The 16112-nt window shown below is 43.4% G+C and overlaps 1 protein-coding gene across 1 annotated transcript in view; it reads right to left on the bottom strand.

Moving 5' to 3' along the window:
- MUC16 (mucin 16, cell surface associated) overlaps positions 1 to 16112 on the bottom strand; it is a gene marked incomplete in the record, with an annotated part of 203838 nt that overhangs the window by 3827 nt on the left and 183899 nt on the right. Inside the window, 9 exon segments of the mRNA XM_074301797.1 lie at positions 1662 to 1825; positions 3741 to 3889; positions 5518 to 5585; positions 12134 to 12264; positions 13519 to 13691; positions 14159 to 14226; positions 14315 to 14439; positions 14802 to 14870; positions 15670 to 15705. Coding sequence (XP_074157898.1) covers positions 1662 to 1825; positions 3741 to 3889; positions 5518 to 5585; positions 12134 to 12264; positions 13519 to 13691; positions 14159 to 14226; positions 14315 to 14439; positions 14802 to 14870; positions 15670 to 15705 — 983 coding nt within the window.

Consider the following 16112-nt stretch of genomic DNA (forward strand, 5'->3'; position numbering starts at 1 on the left):
TATTGAATGGCTGATTAATTGTACATACTCTTGTATATACTTATACATTTACATGTTGCGTTCCTAGACTGTAACCTCCTTGAGAGCAGAGACTGCTTCAGCTGTGTATTTTTGCATATTCCCCAGCACCGGTCCCACTGTTTGGGACATAGTAGGAGATTTATAAATGCTTGTTGAGTGAGTGATTGGTCTTCCAGACAGTTTGACGACATAAGCTTGCTGCTTTCTGTATTTCCTGGACCCTTCTCTCCGTGCTGGTTTGAAGCAGCTTTTAGAAGAAGAGGGGAGGGAAGGAAAGAAAGAAAGAGAAGAGGTCTGCACCCAAGGCACATCAGAGGAAGGGACGCTCTGTCTTGAACATGGTCTCTTTTGAAAATTGGTCTCCCCCAACAACTGCTCACTTCCTGGGATCGTGGGGGTGAGAAGCCTGAGAAAAGCAGAGTCCTAGACAGAGCTGTCCCTGGGGAAAAATCTCACCTAAAAGTCTGCACTTGACAGTCAGAAAAGTAGCTCTTGATGCTGCTGTTTCTGAAGAGCTGGTTTAGCTAAAAGAAAAAAAAAAAGATTATTTCCTAAGATCCAATCCTCAGGCCAGATTGTGTGTCCAGAAAAAAAAAAATACTTAAACCCTTTCAAGTCATGCTATGGGGCTAACTTCTCCATCTGGCAGATACCAGCCCAGATGGGTCTTGATGGATGGAAGACTTTCCGGGGACCAGAGACCATCCTAAATGCAACAGAGCACCCCACCCTGCCGCCCACCAGTGTATAAAGTGTTCTAGAAAGATCTTCCTTCCCCGCTTCGGGGTCAAACCACTGACTTGTTTCCTTTTCCCTATCAGATTGATCCTGGGTAAATCGGTGGACCCCTTTCCCACCCAGTGACTCCCTTGTGTAATATGAAGGGGCTACTAGCTGGCTGGTATCTAAAGTCACTCCTACTTCCTACTGTCTCCATCCCCTTCCCTGAATCTCTTCTCTGCTGGCTTTTCTCCTGCCCCCTTACACATAGTGTGGTGTACTTGGGTTCAAGGAAGAGCTGAATTTGAATTCCTTCCATAACATACTGGACACCTGATGCTAAGCCAATCAGTTTCCTCAATTTAGAGCTGGAAGGGACCTTCAATGGCATCAAGTCCAACTCCCACATCTTACAGATGAGGAAACTGAGGCTAGGAAGTTAAGTGACTTGCCAGGGGTCACAAATAATGTTTTAGACAGGATTTGAACCCAGATTCCTGATTCCAAATTCAGCACTACCCACTGGGTATCCTGCTGATTCATGTAACAGGCAACTCCCTATAAGTTGCAGATTAGGTACTGATCTGCTTTGGTAGAGGGAATCACTTCACTGCAACATTTCTATATCAATGAAATACAGGTCCAGTAAAAAAAAAAAAAAAAACCCACTAACCCCAGTTTTAAAACCTTCCCTCCCCGCACCGCCTCCACAGGTGCCCTCCTGACACTATCCTCTTGAAGAGTCTAGACTGAACGTTCTTCCTATTTATTCTCCAAGGAACATAGTGTATGGAGGTGTCCAGGCTCTGCTAAAGCTCTGATGTGGCTCACATATTGGGGAAAGTGACAGGGAAATGTTTGGAGAGCCCCACTTGGGCACTAGCTCTTGAGAAGCCCAGAGGAAGGGACTAGAATCTCACCGCATCCTCAATGCCATTTTTGTTTTCTTTATATTCGACTGATTCAGGATGTTTCAAGTCCTGGGAATAGAACAAGCTGGTGATGGTGAAGTTCAACCGGAAGTGTTGGGGTCTGGGATCAGTCAATGGCTTAGCTGTATTCAATGGGAAGGCTAGTTCCAGTTCTGGGCAAAGAACAAAGAAAAAGATTGATGATGGTGATGATGAGACCAGAGAGAAGCCACATAGACCAGCCCCTTTCTCCAGGGATAGAAAGGTAACTGGCCCTTTCTCTGGTTCTTATCCTGATCTTTTAAGATACATGGTACCAGTGTCCATTTCAGGAAGCTAGGAAGTACCCAATTGCTCCCAGGAAAAGTCTGGTGAGTTAGAACCACAGACAGCCAGAGCTGGAGAGTCACTTAAGAGTTTGGTTTCCTCATTTTGCATGTGGAAAAGATGGGGTGCAGTGAAGTTTGTTCATCAGATCTGCCTAGAGACCATCCTGGTACTTTTAAACTTTGTCTGAGGTTGACCTTTCCCAGGACACTTTCTTTATGCATCTGTGTTGCCCCCAGGCGTTACATGCACAAAGGCTTAGGAAGTCCAGCCCAATACCACCTCCTCTTGGAAGGCTTCCTGAATGCCCTGGGTCAGGAATAAACAGTCCTCTAGAACCTCACAGATTATGTCCCTATCTAATGTATTTATGATGCAATCATCTTTATTATCTCCAGCCAACTCTCCAAAAAAGGTTCAGGAAGATTTAAAATGTGCATTGGTAGAAGGAGATTTTTTTGACCAAGTGCTCTGTTCATGCATGAAATCACAGACCCGGCCTCCCCTATTATTTCCTCTGTTATCCCCTTGGAAGGCAACATGGAAAAGTGGGTAGAGCTGGTTTTAAAGTCAAGACGACCTGGATTTAAGTGGCAGCTGCTTCTGGCACATAGCGCCTGTGTGAGCCTTTACCTCTCGATGTCCTAAAACTTTAATATACAAAGCATGAGTTAATATAAACTAACAAAGGGGGTTCCCTCATTGGAGTTCTCTGTGCCTCTGAAATGTCAGCAATAGACTCCAGAGAAGAAGAAAAGGGGAGGGGAAGGAAGGGAAAAGGAATGTATAGTATGTTTTTGCATATTTATATCTATATCTGTGTAAAATGGTGAGGGAGACAGTTTGGAACTTAAAGTATAACAAAAATAAATTAAATTTTTAAAAAGAAAGGAAAGGAACAAACACTTGTTATGTGCCAGGCACTGTGGTAAGTGCTTTAGAAATATTACCTCATTTTACAATGCTTAATAAATTGTTTTCTAAATGAAAGAACTTTGAACATCAATAGACGAACAGAGAAGGGGGTGGGGGAAGCCTGAAGGGAACAAAATGTAAGTCGTCTCTGCCCCTTCAGGAGCCCACTTTTGACATCAGGGAAGCCTTTATCACTGGGATTCACTCTCAGAAGTAAGTGAAAAGGTGAGAAGGATCTGCCCTGAACAGATACAGGGCAGCTCCTTGTCTGAGGCTGGGGGAGTGTAGGGATGGTCTGGAAGTCTCATTAGTTTTTCCAGCTCTGACACTTAATTTTCTGTGACTTTGAGCAGTCATGTCTTGCTTGCTTGCTCTCATTTTGCTCAGTTGCAAAATTACAGGGTTGAAGACTAGTTTCTGAGGCCCTTTTCTAGATCTACTATCCTACATTCTGTATGCTATCCCCAGACACTGGCATTCTGTGTCCTAAGGGAGCTTCTGGTTCTGACATTGTGTTCTATACCCTCCCCACCCCAACTCTGGCATTCTGTGTTCTAAAGGCCCGTCAGCCTTTAATAATCTCTGCTCTTAAGGCTCTCCCAGCTTTGACTTTCTGGGTTCTAAGAACCTTGCTATTTCAGCCATGTTATGCCTTATATTCTAAGGAATGTCCTAGCTCAATATTTCAAACCCATAAATCTTAATTTCATCCCAACTTCCGGGGGCACAAGCTTTCTAAGATTTCTGCTTTTGCTCACTATTTCCCATCTCCCATCCCCTTTGCAGCTTTCCCCCTCCCTTTCTATTTCCTTCTCCCCAATCCCAGGCCATTGTATCTTCTCCTACTTGTCACTTGGAGGTTATCCAGCTCATAGGAGTCCCCTAGCCTGTGGGCTGTGGCATTCCGGGTCCTGTCCAGAAACACTTGTCCGATGGTGTCAGGATCCAGGTTGGAGGAGAAGCTGCAAGTGCAGGTGACCAACACAGAGCCTACCCTATGGACCAAGATCATAGGACATTTGACCAGGGGTCTGACACAGATGGGAACCAAATTGCCTATCCCACTATGACCTTGATCCACAAAGAAACAGTCCTGGGTTGAAGTGAGGAAGTGTTGTTGTTTGTGGGTTTTTGGGGTTTTCTTTTAGCTCAGCAAAGCAAGATGAGGGGATTCCACAAAACCTCAGAGATGAACTGATTCGTCAGCTAGTATTTATTAAACACCTACTCTGTACAAGGTACTGTGCTAGGCATTCAAGATACATGCTCACCTAATCAAATCTCTGGCAGGGAAACAATTCTTCTATAGTATCCCTCACAGGCTGCTTATTCTCTGCTGCACCACTACCAGCAGTTCTGATTATAAAGATATTCTCACCGTAAGTGGAAATCTCTCTCCTGTACAATCTTCCTGTATTTGCCTTACTTTTCCCTGCTGGAATCCCAGAGATAGTCTGCTTGCTTCGCCCCATGATGGCATTTCAGCACTAAAAGATTGTTCTCCTGTATCCTGAGACTGCAGACTCAGACAATCTCCATATTGGGAGGGAACTCAGTGGCCATCTTGCCCAACCTGCTCCCTTCAGCAACATCCTTGACAAGTGCTCATGCAGCCTGTGTCTCTCTGTCTCTGTCTCTGTCTGTCTCTGTCTCTGCCTCTGTTTGTCTCTGTCTCTGTCGCCCTTTCTCTTTTCCTCACTCTCCATCTCCTCCCACAATAGAACTGTGATTCAAACCTTGGTTCTCTATAATCAGAATCTGAAGACTATAGAAAAACCAAGGGGCAAAATAAAAATGTTATCTGTGGGTATTTGAGGTATTTTCGACACTTTCGGTAACATTAGACCAATAGTATTTACTCATTCATGAGCCCACAATAGCTTATGAGCTTGCCTGGGAAAGTAAGATAGAACCCGATAAGAGGAAATACAAAGCATGAGCATGGAGAGAAAGGGATGGAGAGGGAAGAAGAGGTGGAGAACAAAGTCCAGTGGAGGTTGAACCTCCTGGGGAAGATTAGAGGAGAGGAAAGGGCAAGGATATTGAAGTCACTGGGGAGAAGATTAAGGGAGGACCATGAGGTGATGGGACCCCAGCAATATATCCAGTGTTATACCTTGCCAGGAGACAGATTTATTTTGATGAAAGAAAAAACAATTAGAATTTCTCCTAAATGGAAGGCAAAGGCTTGGGAAGATCTGAGTTCTCTTTTACCAGAGATCTTTAGCAGAGATAGCCATATGGGATTAAAGCCTCTTGTTCAGGTCTAAGGTGCATGAAACATCCTCTGGGATTCACCCCAATTGCTTGTGCAATCCGTTGAGACCCTGCCACTGGGCCCACTGGGGAAGGAAGAAGCCCAGTCCCTTTTCTTGTTTCTTCACAAGGGCACTGGAGATAAATTTGTCCTGTCCAGAGCTAGCCTTGCCCTGAGTGTCCCCAGGAGTCTTAAATCATAGATCTTAGTGCTGTCAGAAGCCAGCAGGCAGGCTGGCCCAGATGGAGCCAATGATGGGGTTGGCAGGGGTCAGGGAAGAGCAATCAATTATCCATTAAGTGCCAGCACTGGGGGCGGGGAGATGGGGAGGGATGGTTTGGGGTAAGTGGCCAGAGCCACACCTACCTGAGGCCTGTGATGCGGCAGTAGCGGAATCTGTCCTGGAGCTGGCTGCTTGAGTAAAGCTGTGTCATCTGCAATAGAGAGCAGCATGATGGACCAGAATGTGTCCTCATCGCTGTTCCTCCCTCTATCCCCCAAATGCCCAAGGAAAGCTTGGGGGATCCGTTCTGTGAGCTGAAAAAAGGTGCTATGAGACAGTCCTACAGACTCTGTTCTCTATCTCTCTGTCTTTTCCCTTCTTTTACTTCATCTTCTCTTTCTCTCTCTCCCTCTTTTTCTCTCACTTTCCTCTCTTTTTTCTCTCATTAATTCTCCCTCTCTTTTTCCTCCTCCTCTTCATCTCTTTTTTCTTTCTCCAGCTCTTTCCCTCCTCTTCCTCTTTCTCTCTCTCCCCCTCCCCCATCCTTTACCACTTCTCTTCCTCTATCCCCTCCCCTCTCTTTCTCCCTCCCTCCCTCCCTTTCTTCTTCTGGGCAATCCAGATCACTCTTGCCCTGCAATTTAGAGAGCTACCTGGAGCCCCTAGAGCTTAAGTGCTTTTCCTATGGTCACATAGCTAGTTTGTACCAGAGGCAGGGTTTGATTCCAGGTCTTCTGAGGAGAAGGTATACAAGCCCAGAGAATAAATGGGGAAGGAAAAATAATCCCCTGGATCCTCCACTGGAAATGCAGAGCCATAGCTGGGAATGTTAGTGCAGGAGAAAAGTGCCACGTAAGTGTTATCAAAAGTTCATCATTTGGGGGCAGGATTGATATTGTTCCGTGGAGGGGGGAAACAAGGATGTGAACACTGATGGAAGGAGGGACTGCTGGGGGTTGGGGGGACAAAAGATTGCCTCACTATGGCTCCTACGGAGTATCCCTCCATAAATTGCTCCCAGATGCCTTCTCTGGGATGCACTAATTGCATCCTTTATGTCCTCTCTAGTCCATCTTTTACAAACTGCCAGAGTCATCTTCCTGATACCTCCTCTGATCATGTCATTCTTCTCCCCAAATAACCCTCAGTGTCTCCTCATTACTTACTTAAAGTATCAAAATCCTCTAAAATCTGACATTCAAGGCCCTCCACAATTTGGGTCCACCTGACCTTTTCATCTTAAATTTCTTTTGAATCATCAGTTTAGCTATGGAAGGAAAGTCATCCAATCCACCCTACAATGCCTGTCCTACACACACACACACACACACACACACACACACACACACACACACACACAAACACACACACACACACACACACACACACACACACACACACACACATCATTTTACAATTAAGAAAATTGAGGCCTTAGAGAGATGTGGCTTCCATTGAGTCATATGGGTAGCAAATAAAAAAGGAAGGATATTAACCTAGATCCTTTGACTCGAAATCCTTCAATACTTTCCACTGCTCCATATTTCCTTTTCTCATTCTATATTCCCTATATCTCCTCCAAGACTACTTCCCAGTCCTGCCCTTCCTCCCTCTCCCAAGTGAAAGATGATCCTTCCTCTTAAAATTTCTTATAGCACTCTGTCCAGGCCTTTCAAAATTAGAACTATATTTTCCATGGCCCTTTATGATGATCTTGATAACTACCTTGTGATGGAGGTACTATTATTATTCCCACTTTATAGATGAGAAAACTAAGGCTGTGGGAGGTCAAGTAACCTGTGACCCTGTCTAAGGTCACACACTTAGCTAGTAAATCTCTAAAACAGAATTTAATCCAGGTCTTCCTAACCTCGGCTCCTATGTGTTATCCACTCTATCACTTAATCTACTCATTTGCCCTTATATTTCATTCTCATATTTCACATGTGGATATGTCTTGCTCCGCTATTAGAATGAAAACTCCTTAAAAGTAAAATCTGTGCGCCATTTATCTTCCAATCTTTCCCATGGTCCCATATGGATTTTGGTCCCATTTTGGATCCTATTTGTTGTGTGGATGAATGGACAGACAGATAGAAAGGTAGGAAATAAATAGGCAGAGACTAGTAGTATAGATAGGTAGATACTAGTGTGCATAGATGTATGGACAGAGAGAAGGATGGATGGATGAGTGGGTAGATGAATGGTGGATGGATGGTTGAAGGAAGGAAGATAGTGATCAAAGGATCAGGGGATTGGGGAAACATGAGTTGATAGAGATTCTACTGATGTGGACCAAAGATATGGATGGTAGAAATGTTTAAGCTTTATATGTGGAGGGAATTAGAGCAACATAATTAAAGGAAGGTATTAATGAGTGGTCTGGACTTGGGAACATTATATGTTAATAGTCAAAATCTTGTGTTAAAAGGGAATAGCCTAGGGTCTTAGGACCTCTGATGCCCTTCCAGAAAGAGGGACAATATATCCAGGACTAAGGAAGGTAGTCTGTTCAGGTCCTGTCTGACAGGCACATAAATCTAGAGTATTGAAAGGGACTTCAGAGATCGAGTTCAGCCTTTTCATTTTGCAGATGAGGAAAACTGCAAATCAGAAATATATAGTGCCCAGGGTTCACTAGGTTATAAACATCAAAGGTGAGAAGTAAACTCTGACTCCCACCCAAGTCAGTTTTCCTTCCATTCCCTCATCTGGAGTATTGTGTGTGGTTCAGATCGCCCTATTTTAGAGGAGATCTGGGTGAGTGAGCCCCCTTAACTGAGCACAGGTGGAGGAAAGAAGAAGAGACCTGATTCTGTGGGACCAGGAGGCTCAGGAAAAGTTCTTGCTTGGCTGGACTCAGGAGAGGAAGAACAGAACAAGACTTTTGGATAGAAACTACAGGCTTTTTAGGTTGGGAGGAGGTTGGACAGCGAGTGGGGGCCTGAAGACCCTCTGAGTGAGACTTGCTGCTTGCATAAGACACAGCCAAGATTTCTTCTAGATCTCGGGCGAGTCTAACCTCTAAACTGTCCTTGTGCCAGGAGTTGTTTGCCCTTAAGGCTGATACTAGCGGAGAATGCAAGGAGTGAAAGGGCATGGGGAACAGCTTCCAAATCTGGATGCCTCAGGAAGGACCACTGATCACAGCTCTACTAGAAGGAACCCTTCAGTCCAACTTTCTAATTGTACAGATGAGAAAAATGAGGTCTGGAAGGTGGAATGATTGTCTCCAGATCAAACAAGTGTTAAATACACGAGCTTCAGTGTCTTTGGTCTAAGGCAGTGGAAGGTCCGGGGTGAGGATCTAATAGGAATCTAGTTCTTCATCAGAGGGGAGTGTGCATGAAACCTCTGACTAATGCTCACCGAGGAAAGATCACAGAATCTCATGGCTGGAAAGGATCTTAGAAGGCATCAAGAGCAAAGTCAACACGAGCAAGAATCCTCTTTCCAACATCCCCAACAGCCTTTGCTTGAAGACCTCTAGTGAGAGGGAGAGAACCCACAACCAACAAGACAACCACTTTGTATCTAATTGCTACAAAGCTTTTCCTTAGATCCACTAATTGCTCCTCATCCTACCCATGGGGGTTGCTGCCTCTTCCCCACTACAATTCTCTCATCCAAGGAAAAGGTCACTAGAGTAGGGCAAAGCCTCTTTATCCTCGGAAAGGGGTCACTTCTCTAATATCAACCTAAATCATTGTTTTTTGGATATTCCCTGTTATTCCTGTATGAGGAATTTGTGATCCAAATAAAATTCCAAGCTCTTTTCATATAAACCACTGCTATATTTTTAAAAACTTGAATGTATGACTTTACATTTATCTTTATTAAATTTAATCTTAATCAATTCAGCCCATCCTGTCATCCAATAGGTTAGCTACCCCTCCCAACTTTGTACCTTTTGCAAATTTGATGAGGAATGCTATCCATGACTTTAAGAAGCTAATAAAAATGTTAAATAACACAGGGCCAAGCAGATTCCTGGCAACTCCACTGCAGATCTGCTTCCAAGAGGACACTGAACCATTGGCTCTCTTGGGGCCTGGTTACTTTTGAAACTGTTTCTCTATATGATCATCTATGGGCAGCTATAGCTAGTGGAGAGAGTATTAGGTCTGGAGTTAGGAAGGCCCAAGTTCAAATCCAGCTTCAGCCACTTACCAGTTGTGGAACCTTGGGCAAGTCACTTTAACCTGTTTGCCTCAATTTAATCAACTGAAAAATGAGCTGGAGAAGGAAATGGCAAATCACTCCTATTATCTTTTCCAAGGAAAACCCAAATGGGGAAGAGTAGAAATCGACTGAAAATGACTAAACAACAAAAATATCTTTACATCTCTCCATCTTATCCAAAGGATAGCATGGGGTATTTTTATCAAATACCTTTCTAATATATGGGTAAACTATATCGATATCCCTCCTCTAGGCTATTGATACTAGGCTAGCAACCCTGTCAAGGAAGGAAATAAAGTTAGTAATGGCACAACCTGTTCTTGATGAACCTATACAAGATAGTCTTTGTGATGATTGCTTTCTTTTTTAAATGATGACTAACAACCCTTTAATATTGGGTTCAAAAATTTCGCCAGGAATTGAAGTCAAGTTCAGTAGACCAAGGTTTGCAAACCCTATTCTTTAAAAGAATGAGTAGAGACATTTGCTTTTCTTTAACCCCATGAGACAGCTTAATACTTCATGATTCTTTTCTTGCTTTTCTTCACAATCTTTCAAAGATCACTGACAACAGCTCATCAGTTAATCTAATTCTTTACGTGTCCTAGGTTATAGTTGTCTTATGATTGAAAGGGCAATTAAGCATTTTCTTTCTACCCACCTACTTGCCTTGGCTACCAGTTCCTTTTTAGCCATTTTGTGCTGTCCTATTCAGACCAAAGATCATTCCCCTTGGCAATGAAAAAGAGGAGGAAAAAAGTTGAAGTGCTAGGCTGTCTCTCTGCCATTTGTTAAGGCAGAAATGCCCTTCAGTGAACCTCCTCCTTTTTTCCCAAAATATCTACCAATCCCTTGTTGTTGTATGTGAGTTTTCTTTGGCAATCTCGATGCATACAGAGATTTAGCACTTCTGATACTATTCATATAGTATCACACCATGACTTTTAAAAAATATTTATATTCATCCTCCATTACCTTTCCTTGTTTCCATCTTCCTTATATGTCTTTTTTATGTCTTGGAAAATTCTAGTTGGTTTATATATTCCCTGTATATACAAATTGTTCTTTCCATTTTCTTCCTTATCATAACTGTTTGTTCAGAATTTCATTCTGGAGAGCTTGCTATTCCTTCTGGACTGGCTTCCCCCCAGATAGTTTTAAGCCATGACATTCCATTTTTCCTTCCTCTGCCCCTTTGAGATCTGATCTCCTAAAGATAGAGTTATTCCAAGTTAAACTCTCCACAATCACAAATTCTAAGATGGAATGATTACCTCTCCCCAAGGTGGCCATCATGCCCACCTTTACATCAAATTCCTCCTCCTTGGTAAGAATAAGATGCAGAACAATAAATTCTGCTCAATGGTTCCTTTACCTTTTGAAGGATGAAAGGATCATTAAGGCAAATCAAGAAATTGCTATGCTTGTGACAGAGAGAGCTCCAGGGGATGTCTGTATGAGTGAAGCCTCCATGGTATACAGTGCCTCTATAGCAGGTACCTAATCTATTCTCTCCTAAATCCCTTCACTTATTTTCTCTTTCTGTTAAAAAGTAGTCTATAGTATAATGTCATGATATTTTTGTTCCTCTCTTCATTGGCCTTCACCCAAAAGCTCTCCACCATGTTTCTCCCTTTGGTTCCTGGATTTCCTAAGGATAGCTCAGATATGATTGCTGCCAAATGCAGCACAGAACATGTGCTTAGTCATAGAGGAAAGTACAATGGCAATGGAGCTGTGGTCCCAAGAGTTGCAGGCTTGTGGTGGACTCTAAAAGTCTTGAGCAAGGCAGAAAATGACATTCTCCTAGGTAATGGAGGTAGGAACATCGGATATCATTTTCTTGGCCATAGACCTTCTTTTATAATGACTAAATCTGGCATCCATTCAACCAATACTCATTATCTATAGCTTGCAGAGAGCTGTACTTAAGACTGGAGAAATAAAAAGTACAAAGTTTGGATGAAACTTTGGCCCGCAGTCTAGTAAGAGAATAGGACAGAGATAGAGGATTCTTAATACTCTGTTCTATGATGTGAAGACCCAAGGGAACAGTTGTTATGAATCGGGGGTTATTGGTCCAGGGAAGGGGAATCAGAGAAAGCTTCCTGGAGGATATGGTATTTGAGGAAGAATTTAAAGTCTTCTTCACGGGAAGAAGAGAAATAAGGACATTCTGGGTCTAGGAATCAGCATGAAAAAAAGCAGAGAGGAGGGGGAGAACATATGATGTGTGGGTAGGTCAGAGAGTAGTCCAGTATGGCTAGAGTGAAGAGTGGATGCAAGTGAGTAATAGATAAAATTGAAAAGTCTGAGTGGAGCTAGATTATCATGAAAGGCCTTGAATGCCATACAAGAACCCTTGGACTTTACTCAATAAGAAACTGCTAGAGGGTTTTGAGCAGAGGAGAAACATGACCAAATGTATACATTAAGGCTCCCATTCACACTGATTTATGTCCTTTCCCTGAATTAATATATACCCTCTTCCCTTTACTTAAGACATCCATAAATGATGAGAGCCAAAGATTAGCCAATAAGAAACTTGGATGAAGGGGAGCGGCCACAGGAACCTACCTTATCCTGGATGTCTCTCTGTAGTGCTTGGTACTCTGGGGATGTGGGGTCAGAGTTGGTAAGGTTGTGGTTGATGATCCTGAAATCAAGTTGGTATTCCCCTTGTCCGGGGGTACTCTGGGATGAATAGCCTAGGAGGGAGGAAGAGACTCAGAGCAGGAATGGGCTTTAGAGATCATCTAGTCAAACCTTCTCATTTTACTGCTCAAGAGACTGTGGCTAATGGGGGCCACTAGTATCAGTTAGGATTTGAATTTGGGTCCCCTGATTCCATATCTAGCTCTCCCTTTTAGCATACTTTCTTCAGGAAGTTGTGGTCAGAGATAGGGACCTTACAAAAGTACACTGGCAACCTGAGATTGAAGAGTGGATACTAAGCCAGCCTTGTTGGGAATCAGCATCAGAGATGAAGGGCTGGGGTGTGAGTGAGTGAGGGGTGGCCCACTCATTTTTAAAAACTTTAAAACATTGCCCAAGTTTTCTTGCTGCCCTTTCATTTTTATATTAGATTTATTTCTGAATATAGCCTGCTCCTCCTCTTCCCTGAGTCTCCTTTGTAATAAAGTGTTTTATAATCAGTTTAGCAAAACCAACTGACATAGTGACCTCATCTGACAGCATATTCAGTATTGCCCACTCACATTCCCCCATCTCAACATTTCTCTGGGCCAAGGCTTGACTGTTATAATTTGATAATGCTAAGTTTCTGGCTTTTGTCCTTTTTTCCATTTACATTGCTGCAGACATTATGGATGTTTTCCTGCTTTACCTTACTTCACTACACATCTATTCTATACATCTTCCTTTATGTCTCTGAGTTCTTCATGTTGATCATAACTCACTTGCTTATCCATCTTGCTAGCAAGCATCCTTCAGTAGATTCCAAGAGAGTGGGTTTTTGCATGTGGGAATGGAGGTGTTTAGGTTTTTTTGGGGGGAAGAGGAGATTTCAGGTCTAGGGAAGCAGCAACCCCAGCCAGACTTGGGGTAGCAATTCTCCTCATCTTTGAGAAGTGATGATACTTTTCCCTAAGAAAAGCCTTCATCCCCAAATATCTGCACAGAAGAGATGTATTTTTAAAATTTGAACCAAATTTAGATTAATTTGGATTTGAACATTTTACTCTAGGACTGGGGGAGGAGAATGAAGTTATGCCTGAGGGTGTCACCTAATCAGAGCTTGGATTCACTTCAGTAGAGAGGAACTGCAGCTTGCTGACTCATGCTCCACCTGATAGCATCAGAGGACCTGGGTCATCTAGTCCTAATCCTTGATGAAGCAATAATCCTGCTACTGGTCCATAAGAGAGAGTCAGGGGAGGGAATATTTGGAGAAAAGAGAGAAAACCCAAAACTTTACCACTGGAATAAGAGTGACCGCTCACCATTGAGGCAGAGACTGTCTTTGTCCAAAGTATAAGGCCCCAGCCTAGTGAGGCCTTGCGTCTGATTGCTCAGTTCCTGGTAAACCCTCTCTCTGTCGAAGACTGGACTGGTGGGGCCTCTCTGCTGCACACATATAGCATCCACTCTGGTTGCTGACCCATCCATCATAGATCTAGGAAAAGACACATTCAACGTGACAGAAAAGCTGACAGGAATCCCACCTTCTGGGGAAAGGGAAGTTCCAGTGCAGGACTCTATGTTTCCCTGGGGTGCTGTGTCACAAAGATTGGATGATGAGCCTGAGGCAGCTTGGAATAAGTGACATTAATTAGGATGACTGACAAACTCCCACTAGCTAAAAGGGCAGGTGTGTTGAACTGCCACAGGTGCCAGTGGAGAAAAACTATCTTGACAGAAGGAAACTTGTTTCACACAGTGACTTACAAGAAAAATCATGTTCCCAAAAACCCTGGACTAGAGGATGGGGATGAAGCACTTTGGGAATTAAGTACAGGAGCCCAAGAGAAACATGGAAGAAACATACCTTTATTGGAAGTCTAGTATGAAATCAAGGCGTATGCTGGGGTACCTAGGGGAGAAGCCTCCCAAATCCCCAACTTTCAGCTTCTAGGGCCTTACCTCAGAGAGATCAGTCCGCATCCAGTGTAGTACAAGCCAATGCTGCTGTTTCTGAACAAAGGGCCCAGCTGACAAAGGAAGATGATTAGAGAACGCTCAGACAAATAAGGGATGGCTAAGGAATTAAGGTATAGAGTGAGAGGTGCAAAATCTCACCAGTCGCTGGAGGGCCCCTTCTATGTTGTTAAATTTGGTAGAGCCTGGGTGTCCCATATCTGCAGTGTAGGGCAGATTAGTGATGGTGAAGTTCAGGGTGAAAGGTTGCAGTCGGGGGTCACTAGCTGCAAGAAGAGAGAGGAAAAAATCCTGTCTGAGCTTTGGAAGACTCGGGGATCATGAGAGGGGACGGGGATGCTTCTGTCCCTGGCATTCATCCCGAGGGCACCACTGGCTTTCCTCTGCTTTGCTTTTTGAGTGAAGCATAAGACGACATGTTCCCACAAAGCTTAAGATTGAAAATTGTGCTCTGGGACTCCTGCATACCACCCAGAGTCCTATATTTTCCTGCCCTGGCTTTACACATGATTGATAGACATTTGGAAAGACCTAGAATTGGTCTCTTTTAAATATCCCCTTCTCTCCTCGGCCTAAGGGTAGAGCTGGGTGACTACTTTCCAAGGTACTGAAGCTTCTGCTTTCTTACCTGTCCAGTGTCCAGACCCAGTGGGTCCCAGAGGGATCGCAGATGGTGATATAGTGGCTATGCCTGGAGCTGCGGAAAGGAATGTCATTAGATAAGGACTAAGACCATGGTTACAGAGGAGAGCTGAGTGAAACAGAGGTCATTTGGGCAATGGCATCAGATGCTGAAAATAGTGCTAAATAAATGCTTGCTTAATGGAAGGCTGAATAGTGTGTGTGTGTGTGTGTGTGTGTGTGTGTGTGTGTGTGTGTGTGTGTGTGTCTTGAAGTTGAAGATCATCAGCTGAGATAGATTCTCAGTCACATAATTCTTAGGGGAAATGGAATTCAGGATTACTAGATATCTCATGAGATGATTTTCCACTACATACTGCTCTTTCCTACAAAGCTGAAGTTCATCTGACCATCTATCCCTGACCTCTCTGTAGGTAAGTTTGTAAAGTAATCACCATCCAAATTCTGAAAGGGGAATCAGGAAATTGATGGCCATATAGCCAATATTGAGAAGAGCTCAAAAACTCTAGAGCTCTGGGGTCTCTTTCTCATAGAATCTGAGCTCTGGAAGTCTTGCAGAGGGTATCTAGCTCAAGGATGCCCTCTAAATTATCTCACAGAAAAAAAATGCATCCTTCCTCTTTGATAAAATTCAGTGATGAGGAACTGACCACCCTCTGAGGCAGCCCATCCTTCTTTGGGGACACATTTCTCATGACACTTGGGTGGGTTGTAGGAATTTTTTAAAGGAATAGCTAGCATACACACTATTTCCCTGGGGCCAAAGCCTAGATGTTAAGAGAGGTAGATGCAATTTTTAAGGTTTCACAGAGGACCCAAGACTCAAAAGGGACTTGGTGGATAAAAACACTTACTGGTACGCGGTTGGGGTAGATTTCGTCCATTGTAACCTGGAAACCAAAGGATGGACAATGTTACATGGAAGCAAAACATAAAAGAAGAAAATTCAGTTCAACAAGAAGTACCTGCCATGCACTGCCCTGGGCTAGGTTCTGAGGCTACAATGACAAAACTTAAAAGCTGCTGCCTCAAGGAGTTTATATCTTATTAGGAAAAGAGGCATAAAAGAATAACTGGAGTTGAGGAATCAGTTTGTCCTGCCTGAGCCCTTGTTCACTCCCCAAGTCTTTGACTTGAACAGTCCTGGTATAAAACGAATAAAGTTGTGGTTTGTGAGAATCCAAGATGGGGAAAATAGAGATGAAGTATCTGAATCAGTCTATTTTTTCTTTTCCCTTGCCTGTGGAAACAAGAGGAAGGCAAATAAATCCTTTCAGTATTTGTCCTTGATGTCTCC

This window comes from Sminthopsis crassicaudata, chromosome 1 (genome assembly GCF_048593235.1).
Source record: "Sminthopsis crassicaudata isolate SCR6 chromosome 1, ASM4859323v1, whole genome shotgun sequence".
In the NCBI taxonomy this organism is placed as follows: domain Eukaryota; kingdom Metazoa; phylum Chordata; class Mammalia; order Dasyuromorphia; family Dasyuridae; genus Sminthopsis; species Sminthopsis crassicaudata.